The following is an 18,269-nucleotide window of genomic DNA, read 5'->3' as shown; positions in this document are numbered from 1 at the left end:
CTATGGTCCCATCCAAAGTGAGTTTTTTTGCTTGGCAAGCCAATTGGGGACAAGTTGACATCAAATCAACTCCAAAAAAGCGGGTGACCACTAGCAAATAGATGTTTTCTTTGCAAACTTGAGGGGGAGTCTATTAAGCATACTCTACTTCATTATATCAAGATCAAGGCACTTGGTAAAAGAAACTCTGTTAAGTTGACATGACACTTTGTAGGGAGGAAAAGACAGAAGGTTTGAAGAGTCGCTCCTCTTTGCATATTTGGACAACTTGATGAGAATGAAAATGAAGACTAAGCAAAAGTTAAAACATTCATTCCTATGCAATCTTTCAGCTTGATTAGCATGTACATAAGAGAAGGCTCGATGCCTTTGATTTTGCAGATTGGGTGAGGTTTTCTTGAAAGTGGGGGTGCTTCATGTATACATCCTATATACTTCAAAGTACTTTGTTTATTTTTGTATTATACATAACCTTCTTTGCCTAACAGAATTTTTTTTAAAGCATTGATTAGATGAACAGATGAAAATTTTCTATTGGACCACTTTTCAGAAGTGAAGGGATTATTGAAAAGATACATTTTTTTTTTAATTTGATTTTCAAATGGCAAGCAAGTGGCCAACAAGACCTTACAATTGCACAAACTAAGGAAGGTCAGCTATTAAAATTTCCTTGCTCAAACAAACTGCACAATATTTTAAACCAAAGTTTTGCATGGATATGAGATCATATAACCCAATCTGGCAGATGTGTGCATAAGGAGAAGAGGAGTTTCAGAGACTGACCTGCAAGTCAAATTCAATATCTAGCGGTAGTGCACCTTTGCTGAGAATATATCTCTGGAAATGTATTAAAAATCTATCAAGTTTCCTCTTAGAAGAACCCCGGTCAAAGTAGTGCCCACAGGTCTCAAGAAGGGTAATAACCATCCTAATGCGGAAACAATCTTCTGGTGGATCCAGTACATCTTGCTAATAATATGAAAAGAGAAACAAGGTTAAACTAGGGGAATCATAAACAGCACAGATCCAAGGAGCTCAAAAAGGTCTTTTAAACCTTATTTAAAAAAGCCAATTTCAAGTGCATGCTATTTTCAAATAAATTCATCACATTAGAGCATCCTTATCTGATAGGAGAATGGCATGAAATATAGATTTGACCAAGCAGGGAAAAAAGAAAGAAAAGAAAAGAAAAGAATGGCTTGCACTGATTTGTATGTCACTTCATTATTCATGTTCCCATAAGCAATTTTCACGTGCATAGACATCATACACAGGGTATAAGACATCAGGTCAGATCAGAATTATATGGAAAGAGGTATCCACTGATGGAAGCGCTTCATTATTCATGTTCCCATAAGCAATTTTCACGTGCATAGACATCATACACAGGATATAAGACATCAGGTCAGATCAGAATTATATGGAAAGAAGTATCCACTGATGGAGGCGCTCCTATAAATATTCTCACTTTCACTTCTCTGGTTATGTGAAGCATTTGAATGCATATATGGGATCAGAACCTAAGGTATGCACATGCAGATATTGGTTCTAAGGGTGACAAGCAAGATCAGGCAGGATCTGCAGCACAACCCTCCCAATAAGAGAGACAATCATAGACAAATAAGTGAGGAAGTCACCCTCCATTGCAGGGGTACTTAGTACACTCGAGAACATGGTCAATATCTGCCAATTAATCAGCCAAATGATCAGCACGCACACACATTAATAACCTCAAGTTATGAGTTCTATGGTATTATCATAATCCAGAATGATATTCCTAAAATATCCATGGAATTCTCAGACAACGGAAGGTGCCTCCATGGTAATGTGTTTTGCATCATCTGCAACCTGAACCTATGTAAGATTGAGTGGCTTCGCAGTTGACAGATGTGTTGGACAAGATGGTACCTGAATGGTCTTACTGCATCAGCTGTGGATGGAACCAAATTCACAATAATGTTGTTATGACCAACCATCACATTTGAATTTGGCCCATCCCCTTTACAGGATCAACCACACAATTTAAATGTGCCACAGTGTTCATGAATGCTCATTTACAAATTGAGGAATCTGAGACACCCAACATCCATGGTCAATTCTAACAATTGAGTACATGGCCAATTTACTATCTAGCTAAGAATAGACTTAACTAACAAATGGCTTCAATTTTTAAATTATCATGTTTGCAGCATAGCCAAACACTATGACTAGTTTAGTCGAGCAGAGTAAAGCAAATGATCCAAAAATCATCTCAGATCATAACTTCTCACAACTTGATATGCAAGACACTTTCACTATTGTTCCCCAATCACCGTATCATAATAAAATGACAAGTGACATTAAGTCCATCAAAGGAAGAAAAGAAACCCTCCCACCCCCCCCAAAAAAAAAATAGACAAATGACATTAAAATTGTACTTTTCTCTAACATTTAAGAAATAAGACATTGGCTCTTCTATATTTTCTGTTTGTCCTCTCTTGTCTGAATCTCAGGACTATGTTGTCAGTTTTTCCCTTAAATCAAATAGATCAATCCAATTGTAACATTAGCAAAGACAAAATTAGAGAAACAATTTTCAAAATGCACTAATCTCTCACCTTCATATTTTTTCGTATATGTTAGTAAGTTGTGTGACCATATTAAAGTTAAAAATAATAATGATAATAAACCAAAAGAATTAAAAAAAAAAATGAAGTATGCTATTGATGTTATACACTGCCTAGCACAATTGGATTGCCTAGCCATTCTGTCTAAACTACTGGAAATAGACTACACAAAAAACAATTGTTTCTTTAAAAAACAAGATACCTCCATACCTCTGCTGTCTCATGGCCAAAAGCAAGAATCAAATAGAGAGTATCAAAGATAACAGATGAATCCACGTGTTCATAATTATAAAGCTCTCCCAAGAATCTCATATGGGCAATGCGTCGCTGCTGCATCCCATAGTCATTCAACTCTAGCCCCAGTCTAATCTCTTCCAGAACCTGAAAGTAAAACAAATATCACAGTTTCAACACATAGCTAAAAGCATGCAGGCGTTCAACTCTAGCCCCAGTCTACTCTTTTCCAAAACATGAAAGTAAAATAATTAACTACAACAGTTTCAACACACATAACTATAAGCATGCAGGCGTCCATGCGTTGTTTTGTGTTAGGGAGTAAAACCTTGTGGGTGAGGGTCTGCAGGGAGTTATTTAGTAAGTTGTCATTATTATTATTTTTAGTATTTTAGTTTTAATATTGAACAGGGTTTTGGGGGTGTCTTTTCACACTGCTAGTCCCAAGCCTGATGAATAGAGAGAAGTTTTGGGTTGACAAACAGTGTCAAGACAATGGCAAAATGCTTAAAAGGTAAGAGAAAAAACATTTGAAGAAAAATAAAAGAAATAAACCAATGCTCTTAATGCCATAGGGCAATTTTAATATTTAAACTTGCCTCGGTTTCAATTTTTATGACCCTACAATGAAAAACTTCAAAGCACAGTGAATTTTAATAATTTTGAGACTCATGGCTCAAAAAAACAAGATTCAGTTGTCTATTAACATCAGAGATTTGGACTATTACTAGATGTGGGCAATTAACTCTAAAACTGGTAATATCCATTAAGGTAATCCTTAATGCAAATAAAGCCTTGAAGATTGTTTTTCCAACACAAAATGGATTTTATATGATGTCTTAGTAAACTAACTTCAAAATAGAGGAACAGAAAAATGAATTGTTCATAGCAGACATCTGATGTGCACATTTCAGTTATAAGGCTTGCTGAAACTACATGTGCCTCACATCCTATGCCAGATGCTTTAAATCTATGGTGGGGAAAGAAACCCCAGCATTTTCAAATAGTCCAGCCCAAAGGCAGAGCCAGAAATTCAGTTTAGAGGAGGCAACCAAATACAAAACTTCAAATATTGATGAATTAATCCTCATATTTAATGGTTTATCTTTATCCTCAACAAGATCTTATCATTTATCCATAGATCTTTTGATTAACCATATAATTGATGTTAAGAAAATTTTAATTTTATCAAGAAATTAAATAAGTTCATTAAAATTTTTGTAGAAAAAAAATATAGCAATTTGAAGAACATTCTCAATTCATTCATTATTTATTTATTTATTTATCAAATACAGTTAAAAAGAATTTCAAAGCAATGGAATATAACAAAATAGAATTTGGAACAACGGCGAACCGGGCATGCACCCTGCCAGCCCCTAGCTCCAGCCTTCAAGGGTTACAAATTCTTCTATCTCTTTGGCTCTTGGATAGTCTCTTTCCTCCCATTCCTATAACTTTGATTTGCATCTTAATTTAATTGATCAAAAAATTTATGTCCTTTGCTCTCTCATGCTCTCTTATGTGTTTGCCTGGTAGTGAAATCACCATCATCCTTTTCTTTTTTCCTTTTTTTACATTTCTTGCTAGTTTGGGACTCTAGCATAAGCTTCTTTTATTTGCTGGGATTGTTTGGGCACCCCCTAGAAGTGTATGGGTCTTTCAAGAGATGAGGTCTAGTCTCATTGTGATGTGGACTACTTGGAAAGAAAGTAATTTTGAGGATGGATAGACATCAATGAAGCCTCTTTGTGACTTGGTTTATTTCTATGACTTCATTTTATTATTATTTTTTAAATTAGACACTATAGATGCATTTTTTGGTACCCTTTTGAGTTTGTTAATGCTAGACCAAAATCACATTTGCTTTGTTTTGATAGACAATAAGAAGCAAGCACTCTATGTATATAGATAGTATACACAAAACCTCACGATACAAGCACCAAATATATACAAGGTTAGCCAACAAAACAACCCAAGCTATCCACAAGGAAGAGCATTTAAGAAATCCAAAATAGAGAGGTTCTCCATTTCAATGAAGCATGGGACCACTCTAATAGTTATTTAATGTACTCCTTCAATCATTGATTTGAGAGCTTTTCATCATTGAAAGTACTTCGGTTATGCTATTTCCAAACACACCAAAATAAGCAAATCAAAGCCATGAGCCAAACAATTCTTCTCTTCTTATCTAGCCCCTTAAATTTCCATTCAAGGAGGAGATTTCTCATTAAAATCGGAAATTCCCATTTCAAGTCAAATACCTACTAACAGAAAAGTCCATAGCACTCGTCTTATCAAGATGAAGCAAGATGTGCTCAACTGATTTTTCATTGTCTTTACAAAGGCTACATCTATAAACCATGGATCCCCTCTTCATTAACATATCTACAGTTCAAATCTTCTCCCAAACAGATTCCTGTGCAAAAAAACACATTCTACGAGGAGTTAAAAGGCATTAAAATCTTCCTTCACAAGTTCTCTCGCTCAAAAGAAAACCTCCATAATCATTTGCCTAGCAAGGCTTGATTAAGACCATCCAATCTTCTTAGACCCAACCCTCTGTACTTCTTGTCTTTGCAAATATCTAACCAATTTACCGAATGGATCTTTCTTCTTTCCCCTGTATCTTCCCATGAAAAGTCCCTTGGAATTCTCTAATATGATCCTCACTTTCCAAGGAAATTGCAAAAAGGGACATAAAATAGATTGAGAGGCTTGATACAATGCTCTTAATAAGGACTAAGCTTCCTCCATAGGAACTGCTTTTTCCAAGCAGCCAATTTCCTTTTAAACCTCTCCTTGATTGAATCCCACACATCACAAGACTTATGAGGAGCTCCAAGACAAGAAGTAGGAAGTCTCCCTACTTTGCAACCAAAAAGAGAAGCCACTCTATCCACATCCTCTACCTCCCTCATTGGAATAATTTCACTTTTTAGTCTCAAAGCAAGTGGCTATCCACTTCGATATTTCAACTAATCTATATTATCCTCACAAAATAGAAGAGTATCATCTACAAACAATAGGTGTGAGACTTGAATCCCTTCTTCCCCTTTACCCTTGATCTTAAAGCCACTAATGAAACCTCCTTGCTTGCCCTTCTCAATTAGGCAACTAAAGGCTTCCATGACTAATACAAAAAGATAGGGTGAATAAAGGTCCTATTGCCTCAAGCCTCTAAAGGTTAGGAGGAAAATCACATTTGTAGATTCAAGAAGTTAACTAAGAAGACTTGAACTAAGTGGTTTCCCCCTTTAGCAAACTCTATAAAGTTCAATTTTGATGGTCGTTCCTAGGGTAAACCTTGGTCAACTTAGGATTTAGGGAGGAGTGTTTAGGGATTATTATGGTACATTACATAGAGCATTTTTTTATACTAGCTGGAGAAAGTATCACTATTGAGACAAAGATTCATGTTCTTTTAGAGGGCTTATAACAAGTTAAAGCTTGGGGTTTTTCAAAGTTATGGGTTGTGACAGAGACTTTGCTATTGTCATTTCCTATGTGTCCAAGAGGGAAAAAAGTCTATGGAAGTATGATGGTGGGTCCATCAAATTATTGATTTTGCAAGCAACTCAAGGTCGCTAACCAAAAATGCAAATCATTAAGGCAAATGAGGGGCTAAAAACTTTGTATCCTTTGTTAGGGACTTTATACCCCCTTGAGATATGTAAGGGGTTGTACTTTGTTTTGATTCCTCCATAAGATGTGCAATTTGTTTTGCTAAAACATGCAAATCATTTAGCCAAAGGAGGTGCTTAAAAATTGGTGCCTTTTGTTGGGGACTTTATACCCCCTGAGATATGCAGTTCAGTTTATGTATCATGGAAATTCTTAGAAATCCAAGAATCAAATCATTCTCTGTGGTGGAACAAGATATCTCTCCTTTCCCTCCTGAATCAAATTATTCTTTTTGGTTTCCAAGGGGATGTTGCATTGTCTTGAACAGTGCACTAATCCTTTGAATCCAGTACCAATAGGTATCATCCCCACCAGAATGACGTTTTCTATTAGGCCTTCCAACCAACTGATACAACCCCACAAAGCAGCTTTTGCTAAACTTGAGCAGTCACTTGAAAACTCGCAGAACTTTTAGTACAGAGAAACACTCATTATTCCCAATAGAATGGTTTGTTTTGATTCCTTCATAAGATGTACAGTTTGTTTTGCTTACACATGTAATTATATGCATACTTTTCCTTTTTGACCAGTTTTTAGTAAACCTTGAATTTATCATCCTTCACGGTACTCCCCAAGTTTCAATATAAAGAATACATACATACACACATACACACATACATGCATGTAAGCATGTTGGCCCCCTTAGACACCTTTTTTGAAGTCCTAGCTAAACCTCTCCAAGTCTTTATGTCTAGTCATGTTCCTTCGGGCTAGTTTTATTTGGCAACCCAATTCCACCCAAAGTAAGAGCCTTTGTTTGACTGATGGCTAACAAAAAGATCAATACCAACAACTTGATTCAGATAAGGAGATGTTTTAAAGCTCTTAGCTCAAAGAACTATGTTCTCTTCATAGGCAGTGCCAAACAGTGGATCACACATCCCTTCATTACCCAGTTGATTTAGGATTATGGTACAGATTGTTCAGGCTTAGCTGATATGAGCTAGATCCCCCAAGGACTGAGGCAGATATGAAGATTACTTCTTTTGACAGCCTTGCTATAAGGCTTAGGGGCCAGTATCGTGGATGATGGCAACACTAGCAATCCTATGGATGAGCTGGTAGGACCCAAATGCCAATTTTTTTGAGGATAAGCATAGATCTTTACAATCCCAAGGGTAGCAGTCAACTTTCTTGCCTCTTTTTGAGAGATCAGTCGGTCTGGAGGAGTTCCAAAGCACTCCATTGATTTTGGTTAAGCTAGAATAGAGACAGGCATACTGTGGTTTCAGGAGTTAGACAGGGGTCTTGGCAGTGTGGAATCCACCCTCATATGGGTGGGTGCCTTAAGCTCAACTTGATGTCTATTTATTGGCAAATTTTAGGCAGAGGATTGATGGTGTCTCCAAAGATCACACAGCACAGTGACTGGAGTGTTCTCCAGGCCAACTGATAAAGGGTTAGCTATAGAGTCAGAGATCTTAGCCATGTTCAATAGTTTGGTTTAGGCAAATACCTTGGGCCTTAACAAGTTTCAAGTTGAAAGTGACTCCACTGGCATTCTCCATTGGGTCTCTTGGAGATTGGATGTGTGGCTTCCCAAACAAATTAACTCCCAAAAGGATTTTAGTTGCGCTCTCAAATCTACTAATCAAGCAATAGAGCAATTAGCTAAGTGGGGAGACTCTACATTAGAGGCTTTAGTGGGGGATTTCATTCCCATTTCCCCCTTGAGGGTTATGCTCCTTAGGGGCCTTTCCCTTTATAAGTATGCAAACAAAGATTATGAAGAATTACATGCTTGGTGGGAATATTATTTCAGATATGGATATTAAAGCCTGACAGAAATGAAGCTTCTATGAGCCACCTGTACAGAAGAGAACAATGGCAATGCCCCGAGCCAGAATCTTTGAAAAAAAATGATAACATGATATTACTTGCTGCTAAAATGGAGGGGAAGTGATAAAAAAGCTAGATGCTACATATAGAACAAAGAAGTGTTCTGTTATATGTATATATAAAGAAGAAAAAGTAAAGGAAGAACAATATTGGACTTTGTTCATGTTAAGCAAATGATCAGCAGTAATTCTACCTACATGGTAAATTATTAGGATAAGAAAGAGCTAGTTTGATGGAACAAGATGATGCTGAACAGTTTGGTTTGCAAGTTAAGCCGATGAATTGGACATAAAGAACATGTACTGGAACACTTGACTGGTTTTGTCAAAGTCACATTTCCCCCAATATGAGTCAATCAGCCAGTAAATAATCCAATATCCATGACTAAATCTTAGTCAGGACAGAATTCAGAGTCTCCTTAGTATGAAAAATCTAAAAACCTGCACTTTTTCCTTTAACTTGCTGTTCCAATTCAGGGAAGGCTAAAAGATTTCAAGCATGAGCATAAAAGCCACGCTGGAACTGTGGTGTCAGGTTGCCTACTGGAATTTAAAATCTTTTCTGACTCCATCAGTCAGATCTCAAGTTAGCAAGGATGTAAAAATTTGGGCCAGTCAACACATTCACGACATTTTCTAAATTCCCAGAACTAATATACTCCATAAAAGTGCCCTCCGCAACAAACCAAACCACTCCCTCACTCACAAAAAAAAAAAAAAAAAAAGACACACACACACCAAATGCTAAGTGGTAGCAACATAACAAGGAATATTTGATGTAATGAGGGAAAAACCAGGAGAAAGCACAGGAAGAAGAATGAAATCTTCTTTTTCTGTCATCAAGACCATGTTTAAAATCTAAGATAATAAATACAATGAATGATGAAAGGTACTAACCTCATCAACAACAGAAACTGCAAAGTCATCATGATAGCGGCTCAGACCAGAAGTAAGAGAGGCAATCAAGTGAATCTGGCCATACTTGCCCCTATGAACCTTCATAAAGCATTTCAAAAGGTAGGGCTCACATTCACTCCATGGTAATTTACGAAGTTGTCTCAGCACATGCTCAATGGAAGACTTATCAAGATCCGAGAAAAGCAATTTTCTGATATACTGCAGGGTACATCATATGGAAGGTTGATTACTAACGTCACATATTACAACAGATGGAAAATCATTGAAACTAAAAGCAACTTGTACCTGGTGCAGTGGTGGACGGACTTTGGAAACTCGTGCAGATCTTTCAGGAGGTTTGCACAAGTAATAAGCATTTTCTACAAGAGTGCTGTGACGAGGATCCAAATTTTTTACATTCTTCAAGCGCATCAATATCTCCAACATGTTAGCCATACGTACAGTAGTTTCCGGAGAACGATACAGAAAACGGCCACATGTCTCAAGAAGATTGCAAGCAACGTCAATGTTATGATGAGTAAAATCATCTAAACAAGCCTGGAAAGAACAGAAAGAATCACTCATATGAGTAAGAACTCCAACACAAGCTAAAAGTCAACCAAAATGCAACTTCTGTCCCAAGTCTCAACATGTAGCACAAATTTTCAAATTCAGCTTCCAGTTAAATTTAATGCACCACATGGTAAGGCAAGTGCAAATATTTAAGTAATGCCTAATGAAAGTAATAAAGCTGGCATAGGCTAAGAGGTCTCCATCATTGCTCTTTCAATAGAAAGGTATACATTGCATCCATGTAAAAGAGACATTAACCCCAACCCAACACATAACAGACACCCCTACCATCCACCCTCGCACTGGAATATCTCTAAGCAATTCCACCAAAGGCTAAAAGAAAAGGTCCTATATAAGCATTGGCAGTGCTTAGAGACCCAAGCTAAAGAAATAATAGAACTTTATCTACAAAAGACACTAGAAATCTATTTAACGGATGACTATTCTCAGTATACCTTCAAACAACTAAAAACAAGGCCAGCTGGTGCAATTCTAAACTTGCAGAGTTCTCCAAGGAATCTAATATTCCTGATCTTTGTTTCAATGTTCATTTGATCCTGCAACAAGTTCAACTCAATCATGTTGTCAAAATATCTATTAAGATAACAAGACACTATATTACCAAAGCAAATGCATATTGAACTACTACACAGACCTTCTTATTTATCAAGAAGTTGAACTCCTCCTCCAACAATTGTAAGAGCATTGAAGAGACATCCTTCATACATGTTGACAGTGTGGCTACCATGCGTGAGTAGTATGGTAGCAGTTCTAGAGAAGTTCTGGGGACATTAAACAATGCCCTAACTAGCCTTTTTCGATTTGACTTTGAATTTAAATAACAAAAATCTACCTGGAAAACCAACCACAAACAAGGATAAGATCCTTATTGAAGAGATACATGATGAGAAGAAAAACAATATATGATACAACAAAGCTAAAACAAGTAGAGATATGATTACAGTCAATTGATCAATAAGGTCACGGCTCACGCAACCCGGGAGCCTCTGCAATAGACCGTCCAAATTCGTCCCTTCAAGACCTTTCAGTTTCTCCTTTTCATTTTCTCCTTTTCTGTCAGCATCTCTTTCTTTCCCTTTTTCTTTGTCTGGATCTTTGCTCTTTTCTTTCTCTTTTTCTTCTTTATCCTTCCCCTTCTCATTGCTTCTCCCCTCCCGCGGAGAACAGGAGTCGACAGAGATCTCTGCAGCATCTTGGTTGACTGATTGACTTTGGTCTGCTTCAGGTGCCAGATCCTTAGGCAAAATACAATCAACAGAAAAAAATGCGAATCAACCCTTGTAGAGAAGTATGATTCTATGACGTGTTGTCCAGAGATAAAATGGGTGACTGAACTATGTGAAATGAAAAATAGTGATGGAAGCTTCCCAATAGAAGCATTTGACATTCATCCATTCTGGTATTGATCATATGAACCTTCATTGTTTTTCATAGGCAAACTGGGAATATTTTAATCAGCACCTAACAAGAAGTAAGAGATGGCATAAAAGGAACACAATTACATATGACCACACATAATGTAGAGAATATGTAGCTTCTTAATAAAATAGCTTCCAAGGACTCAAATTAGAAGTACAAACAAATAAGATGAGTGTAACTGAAGGAGCAACTGGTTGAGCCATTAGGAATCATATTCATAGATTCAGCACAGCTTTAAAAGGAGAATGATGAATGACAACTGTAAGGCCAGACAAGAGAAAACTGGAAGCAAATAGAGAATGCATGACTTAGATATGGTCCAGATATGTGATAGGAAGTTTGAGAAACTTAATGAAGGTCTAGTAAAACCTGTCATGGAACCACAGCTGAGTGAAATAAATGATAAACAGAATGAAAGCTCTATAGGATCTGGAGACAGCCAAGATGACCATGTAGAGGTCAAAGAATATTTCATAACCCCATGATTTAATATTTGTATGTGTACCTAGCCCAACAGATACTTTCTTTAATTGATAAATATTCACTATATTAATAACATCTAACAAAGGAGCGCACTAAAGTATACATGGTGTATACAAAGGCACTACATAGCCATATCAAGTAGAGGGGTACGCAAAAATCAACCCCCATCCACTACATTGACCTCAGCCAGTCAATCAAGTCTAACATGGACAAGGAATCAACTCCCAATTGTTTGAGTGTTCGATCTACTCTTTCAGTATTCTCAAACACTCACCTATTTCTCTCATTCCATAGAGTCCAAAATAGGCACAAGGGAGCATTTCTCCAAGTTCTTTTCCTCTAGCTCCCTAGAAAAGATCCGTGCCAATTTAGGAGTGCCTTCTTTACTGAAGAGTGAATTATCCACTCTATACCAAATAGTGCAAATATTAGCTGCCACAGGATTGTCGGTTTTGAGCAGTGCAGGAGGATGATCAATAGTTTGTTCTTCTTCTTTGCACATATAGCATCTATTCAGTATCGTACACCCCTTGTTTTTAAGTAGGTCCAATGTTAATATCCTACACCAGGCAACTTCCTAGGAAAAAGAACTTACTCTCACTGGAGCCCAAGAATTCCAAACAATGTTGGGAAGGTTTCTGTTCTTACAGAAGACATAGAGGGTAGAGTGATTTAATTGGAAAAAAGGCCAACCTTCAAGATTTGCCATACCATTTTATCCTGAATGTCCCTATCAATAGATTAAGATTGTAATTGCTTGAAAAAAACCTCTGCCCTCTCTAGCTCCTAGTCATGGAGTTGTCTTGAGAGTCAAGGGTTCCAATATCCCTTTTCCCCCTCTTGATCCCACACCTCAGTTATGCATACACCTTTTGTGTTAGCTACAGAAAACAAAGCAAAAAAAGCCTCTCCATAGGACAAATTCCCACATCACTTATCTTTCCAAAATTTCACCCTCTACCCATACAATCAAATCTGATTTAATGTATACTTTTGTGAATTGGGCTAGGGTGTATATAGAGGACCATACAATGTCTATGATAGATTTTGTAGATTAGTTGAACTTAAAGTAAGGAGAGTGGGTTTGTGTTTTTTAACCTTTTCGCCTATGTTGGGCATTTTGTGTATACTTCATGTGTAATGTGCTAAGCATCCTCATAGACGTTTTCAATATATGTTCTATTTTTCTTATAAAAAAAATTAATATTCTTTTACAAAAATAAAAAACTCAATCTCCTAGGAAAAAAATCTATATAACTCCAATAATTTTACCCCAATAAATCAAATCTAACAAACAAAAATTTAGAGAAAAACTTGCCCTTGAGGTCTGGCTCAAGTGGGAGATGCTAGGTTCGAGCTTGAGCGGGGGCAAAAAAAAAAGAAAAGAAAAGAAAAGAAATATTTACCTATAAAAATAAATTAGAAGAAAAACTCAAATATGCATTAAATTCTTTGAAGAAATCATATAGATCTAACAAACTCAAACTTAGATAAATAAATGAAGTAGAAAAATCAAAATGCAAATCTCTCTCCATATAATCAAGCTAAAGTTAAGCCTCCTTTGTCTATCCTTTCATCGAGGGAACACAAATTCTTGATGCGACTTTTTTTTTTTTTTTTTTTTGATAAGTAAAGCAAATTGTATTAAAACAGAGGCGAAAAGCTACAAAGCATACAGGGGGTATACAAAGCAACTAGCATCTCTCAAAACAAAAAGAAGACCAACGGAGCCTCACCACCCCTTAATTGGACGCTAACCACTCCAAGAACCTTATAAGGGAAAGACGTGTCTCTCCAATATACAATCTAGCCCAGCTCCATAAATTACAAACAAAAGAATTCTTAAGCTTTTGAATATCTAACACTCCCCCCCCCTAAAAGTTAGTCTATTTCTCTCCTTCCAAACCGTCCAAAAAATACACAACGGTATAGATTTCCATATCTTTTTCCTTTTCTTCCCCACAAGAGGGCCCCTCCAGCTAGTTAAGACCTCCTTTATAGTTTCTGGAAAGACCCACTGCACACCTGATAACCCAAAGACAATATTCCACAGAACTCTGACCACTATACAGTGTATAAGTATATGATTTACAGTTTCTTCTTCACACCCACATAGAAAGCAACAATTAGGGAGCTGCCATCCTTTTTTCTGGAGCCTATCAAGAGTGAGCACCCTCCCCCACGTAGCCTCCCAAGCAAAGAATGCAACCTTGGTTGGAACTATAGCCACCCAAATACAACTTGACAGAAATACAATGTCATTGGGATTTCCCAACAAGCTGTACGCTTCTTTGACCCTAAACTTTCCATTTCTTCCTCCCTTCCAACAAATTGAATCTTCCTCCATAGAGGGCTTGTAACCCCTCAGAACATAGAGCAAATCCTCTATCATATCCAACTCCCAATCATTAAAATCCCTCAGGAATCTTAGATTCCAACCCCCTTGACCAAAATTCTGATCCCACATCTCCTCCACCGTAGCATTCCTATGGGAAGCCATATCAAATAGATGAGGGAAATTTCGGGACAGCACTATACCAGTGCACCAAACATCAATCCAAAAACTGATTTTGCTTCCCTTCCCAGCTATGAACACCATGTTATCCCAACACCAATCAGTTTCCTTCAAAATTTCCTTCCACACCCCTACTCCGAGCGCCTCATAAGCCTTCTTTGTTCTCCAACCATGACCTTCTTGCTCGTATTTCGCCATTATCACTTGCTTCCAAAGATTATCTTTATCACAAGCAAACCTCCAAATCCATTTACCAAGCAAAGCTTTGTTCAAGAGTGCTAGCTTCCTTAAGCCTGGCCCTCCCTTGTTCTTGTCCGCACAAACCACCTCCCACTTAACTAGATGAGCTTTCCTTTCCACGTTTCCCCCTCCCCAAAGGAAATCTCTTTGTACTTTTTCTAATCTTCTAACAACTGTCTTAGGCATCCGGAATAGAGACATATGATAGATTGGCATGCTAGCCAAGGTGCTTTTTATGAGAGTGATTCTCCCACCTTTGGAAATATATTGCCATTTCCACCGCGCAAGTCTCCTCCTCATTTTCTCTTCCACCCCATCCCACACAGAAGGAGCCTTGTTAGGAGCCCCTAATGGCAAACTCAAATATTGAGAAGGCAACGAACCCACCCTACACCCTAATTCCTCTGCCATCTCATCAATCTCCTCCACCACACCAACTGGGATGATTTCACTTTTGTCCAAATTAATCCTTAGACCTGAAGCAGCTTCAAACCAAAATAGAATCCAGCTTAAATGAGTTAGATGCTCTTTATTAGCCTCACAGAACATAACTGTGTCATCAGCAAAGAAAAGATGAGAAATTTTTAGATTGGTTCTTCTTCCACCCCGAATACTACACCCTGAAAGGAAACCCCCGGCAACAACCCTCCTAATTAGAGCATCTAGAACTTCCATTCCCAAAACAAACAGATAAGGAGATAAGGGATCTCCTTGGCGTAGCCCTTTAGAACTCGGGAAAAATCCAGCCGGTACCCCATTAACTAGTATTGAGAACTTGGCTGAAAATAAACAACTCCACATCCAACCCAACCACTTTGAACCAAATCCCATTTGATTGCTAATGAGGCTATAGACTCCATTGAAAAGAAATAAAAGTAAAGTACTTTGTAAGCTTAACATAGAAAAGGCATATGATCATGTAAATTGAAACTTCTTGCTTCTTGTGATGCAAAAAATGGGTTTTGGGGAGAAGTGGGCAGGTTGGATAAGGTGGTGCATCCCTACTATGAGGCTCTCTGTTTTGGTCAATGGCACTCTATCAAGTTTTTTTCATAACACTAAAGGATTGAGGCAAAGGTACCCTCTCTCGCCCCACTGATTTTTGATTGGGATGGAGGCTCTCAATAGCCTCATTAAGAGAGTTGTAAGTGGGGGCTTTTTGTCAAGTTGTAGGGTGAAGGGGAGGGGTGGTGATGGAGTTCAAATCTCTCATTTGATGTTTACTGATGATATGCTTGTAGTTTGTGAGGCTTCTCAAAATCAGATGACTTACTTGAGTTGGTTGCTAAGGTGGTTTGAAGCCATTTCAAGGCTGAGAATCAATTTGGACAAAAGTGAGATTTTACCGATTGGGTGAGGTGGAGAATTTAGATGTTTTGGCATTTGAGCTTGGTTGCAAGGTGGGAGCACTTCCCTCCTCCTATTTGGGGCTTCCTTTGGACGCTCTGTATAAATCCGTGACTTGTTTGAGATGGGGTGGAGAGGTTTCATAAAAGGCTAACCATGTGGAAAAGGCAATTTATCTCTAAAGGAAGGAGAATCACTTTCATTTAGAGCACTTTATCTAGCATGCCTATTTACTTTATGTCCTTGTTGTGCAAGCCTTACCTTGTAAAGGAGGCGCTTGTTTGTTCAAATGAGAGAAAAGGTGGCTTGGGTGTTAGATGTCTTTCTTCACTTAATAGGGCCTTTTTATATAAATGGAGTTAGCGCTTAGTGGATGAAAGTGGGAGCTCTTTAGAAGCACATTATTAGTAGGAAGTATGGGGTACAAGAAGGGGGATGGAGTACTTGAGTAGTGAGGGAGGGGTATGGTGTGGGTTTATGGAAGAAGATTAGGAAGGAAGGGTACCTATTTAGTAATAGAATTGTGTTCTCAATGAGTGATGCTAGAAGGGTGAGGTTTTGGAAGGATAAATGGTGTAGAGACGTTGCTTTATGTGTTTCCTTCCCCTCTATTGAAGAGGAAGGGGTAGTCTTTAGCTAACAAATGTTCCTTTGCCTTGTCAAAGAAGAGTTTATAGACCACATTCTAATTCACTACACTAAGGCTAGGGTTTTGTGAGAATTACTTTTTGCTCTCTTTGGTGTAACTTGGGTCCTTTCCTTGTCAATTAGAGAGACCATCCTTGGTTGGTATGGTTCCTTTGTTGGCAAGAAGTGCAAAAATGCATGGAAGGCAACCCCTTTATGTCTATTTTGGATGGTTTGGAAAGAAAGAAACAAGATTGCTTTCAATAAAAAAGGAGCTTTCGATTCAAAGGTTGAAAAAATCTTTTGTTTGTAGTTTTTGGTCTTGGACTAAGTTGTTTATTGACGAAAGGACCTTTACCTTCAATCAACTTTTTTTGATTGGTTGAGTTCTAGATGAGGGCAGGTGAGGTTTTTTGTAGCTCCTCTTCTCTATTTTTTTTTTCCTTCAAGCGCTTGTTGTATACTCCATGTATGCTTTGGGTTAGCCTTTAGGTGCCCTTTTCTCTTTATATATAATATTGTGTTTTTACCTATCAAAATAATAATAATAATAATAAGTAAAGGTATATATAGTTCTCCTTCAACCATGTTCATAGTGTCAAGGACATACTTGTCCTCTTTCAAATTTTTTTTTTGTGCCCTAGCAATGGGAATTACAAAAAGAAAATATTAAGGTTGGGAAGAATATGAAACTCACCTAATTTGAGAAGATATCATACCAAGAAATTAAAATATCACAAGTTATAGTCTTTCCAAACATGGTAATCTTATATCTCTAAAACTAATTATCATTCTTCAATTAGATGCCCACAAAACAAACACTCTTAATTATTCTTATTATTATTTTTTATAATCAAGGAACCTTCCATAGCAGCCCTTGGGAATCCCCATGGGGACCCAAACCTTCGGGTCAAACACATTCCTAATTATGTAAGTGATACGTTCTAATAGAGCTATTCAACACACATAATATGACAAAACAAAGGGTATTTTTTTATTTTTTTTCTGATAGGCAACTAGAGCATATGACATAAAAAGTGAAAACAAAGGGCATGTTACTGGCACTGAATTTTCTTAGCTTGCTATGGACATCTATCTAGTCCTGTTCCAAAAATTATCAGTGCAGACCATGGGAGCCAGGACTAACACCACACAAATTGACTGTCAAACTCCAATGGCCACTTAGGATTCAGGAATTATCTAGGAAAGGATTGGGAAAGTTCCTGGTTACCACAATCAAACCTAGAAATGGTTCATCGTTCAAAAGGGAAAAAAGAAAAAGAAAACTAACAACAATATCACAAGTAACTTCGAGCAAATGTACGTACATACCTATGTGTGTGTGTGTGTGTACACATATCATCATCCTAGAATTATCAATCCAGAAACTATAAGCAATTACAAATTATTAAGTAGGCCTTAAGTCTTGAGCAGTTTTGAGGAATTTTACTGCCGCCTCCTTGAAAGTCAATGCATGGAAGTTTGGGAAAACATTTTCACGTGTTCAGGCAAAGAAAGTGGGTTAATTCATTATCTATTAGACTATTACAAACTCATTGATTTTTTATTTTTTTTTCACTTATCTTTCAACCCTCTCAAAATATGGGGGTATCTAATGAAATTTTGAAGTTTCAGGAAGTAGGTCCATTTAACAAAAACTAAGGGAGGTAGATGAGAGAATGAAATTAAAGTGAAGAAAGAATTTCAAAATTGAGTCATGTGCCAGATGGAGGAGAGAGAAAGACCTAGAGAGAGAGTGTGTGAGAGAGATGGAGAAGAAAGCTGGGG

The 18,269-nt window shown here is 37.5% G+C and overlaps 1 protein-coding gene across 1 annotated transcript in view; it reads right to left on the bottom strand.

Annotated features, from left to right (window-relative positions):
* Positions 1-18,269, bottom strand: part of LOC100258101 (regulator of nonsense transcripts UPF2) — a 45,449-nt gene that overhangs the window by 3,374 nt on the left and 23,806 nt on the right. The window contains exons 10-16 of the mRNA XM_010660161.3: positions 10,792-11,085; positions 10,485-10,682; positions 10,285-10,386; positions 9,563-9,814; positions 9,257-9,475; positions 2,817-2,987; positions 784-969 (exon numbers count right to left, since the gene is read on the bottom strand). Coding sequence (XP_010658463.1) covers positions 784-969; positions 2,817-2,987; positions 9,257-9,475; positions 9,563-9,814; positions 10,285-10,386; positions 10,485-10,682; positions 10,792-11,085 — 1,422 coding nt within the window. The remainder of the gene's footprint in view (positions 1-783; positions 970-2,816; positions 2,988-9,256; positions 9,476-9,562; positions 9,815-10,284; positions 10,387-10,484; positions 10,683-10,791; positions 11,086-18,269) is intronic.

This window comes from Vitis vinifera, chromosome 13 (assembly GCF_030704535.1).
Source record: "Vitis vinifera cultivar Pinot Noir 40024 chromosome 13, ASM3070453v1".
NCBI lineage: Eukaryota > Viridiplantae > Streptophyta > Magnoliopsida > Vitales > Vitaceae > Vitis > Vitis vinifera.
The sequence above is the reverse complement of the archived record's forward strand: the minus strand, read 5'-3'. Positions and strand labels throughout refer to the sequence as shown.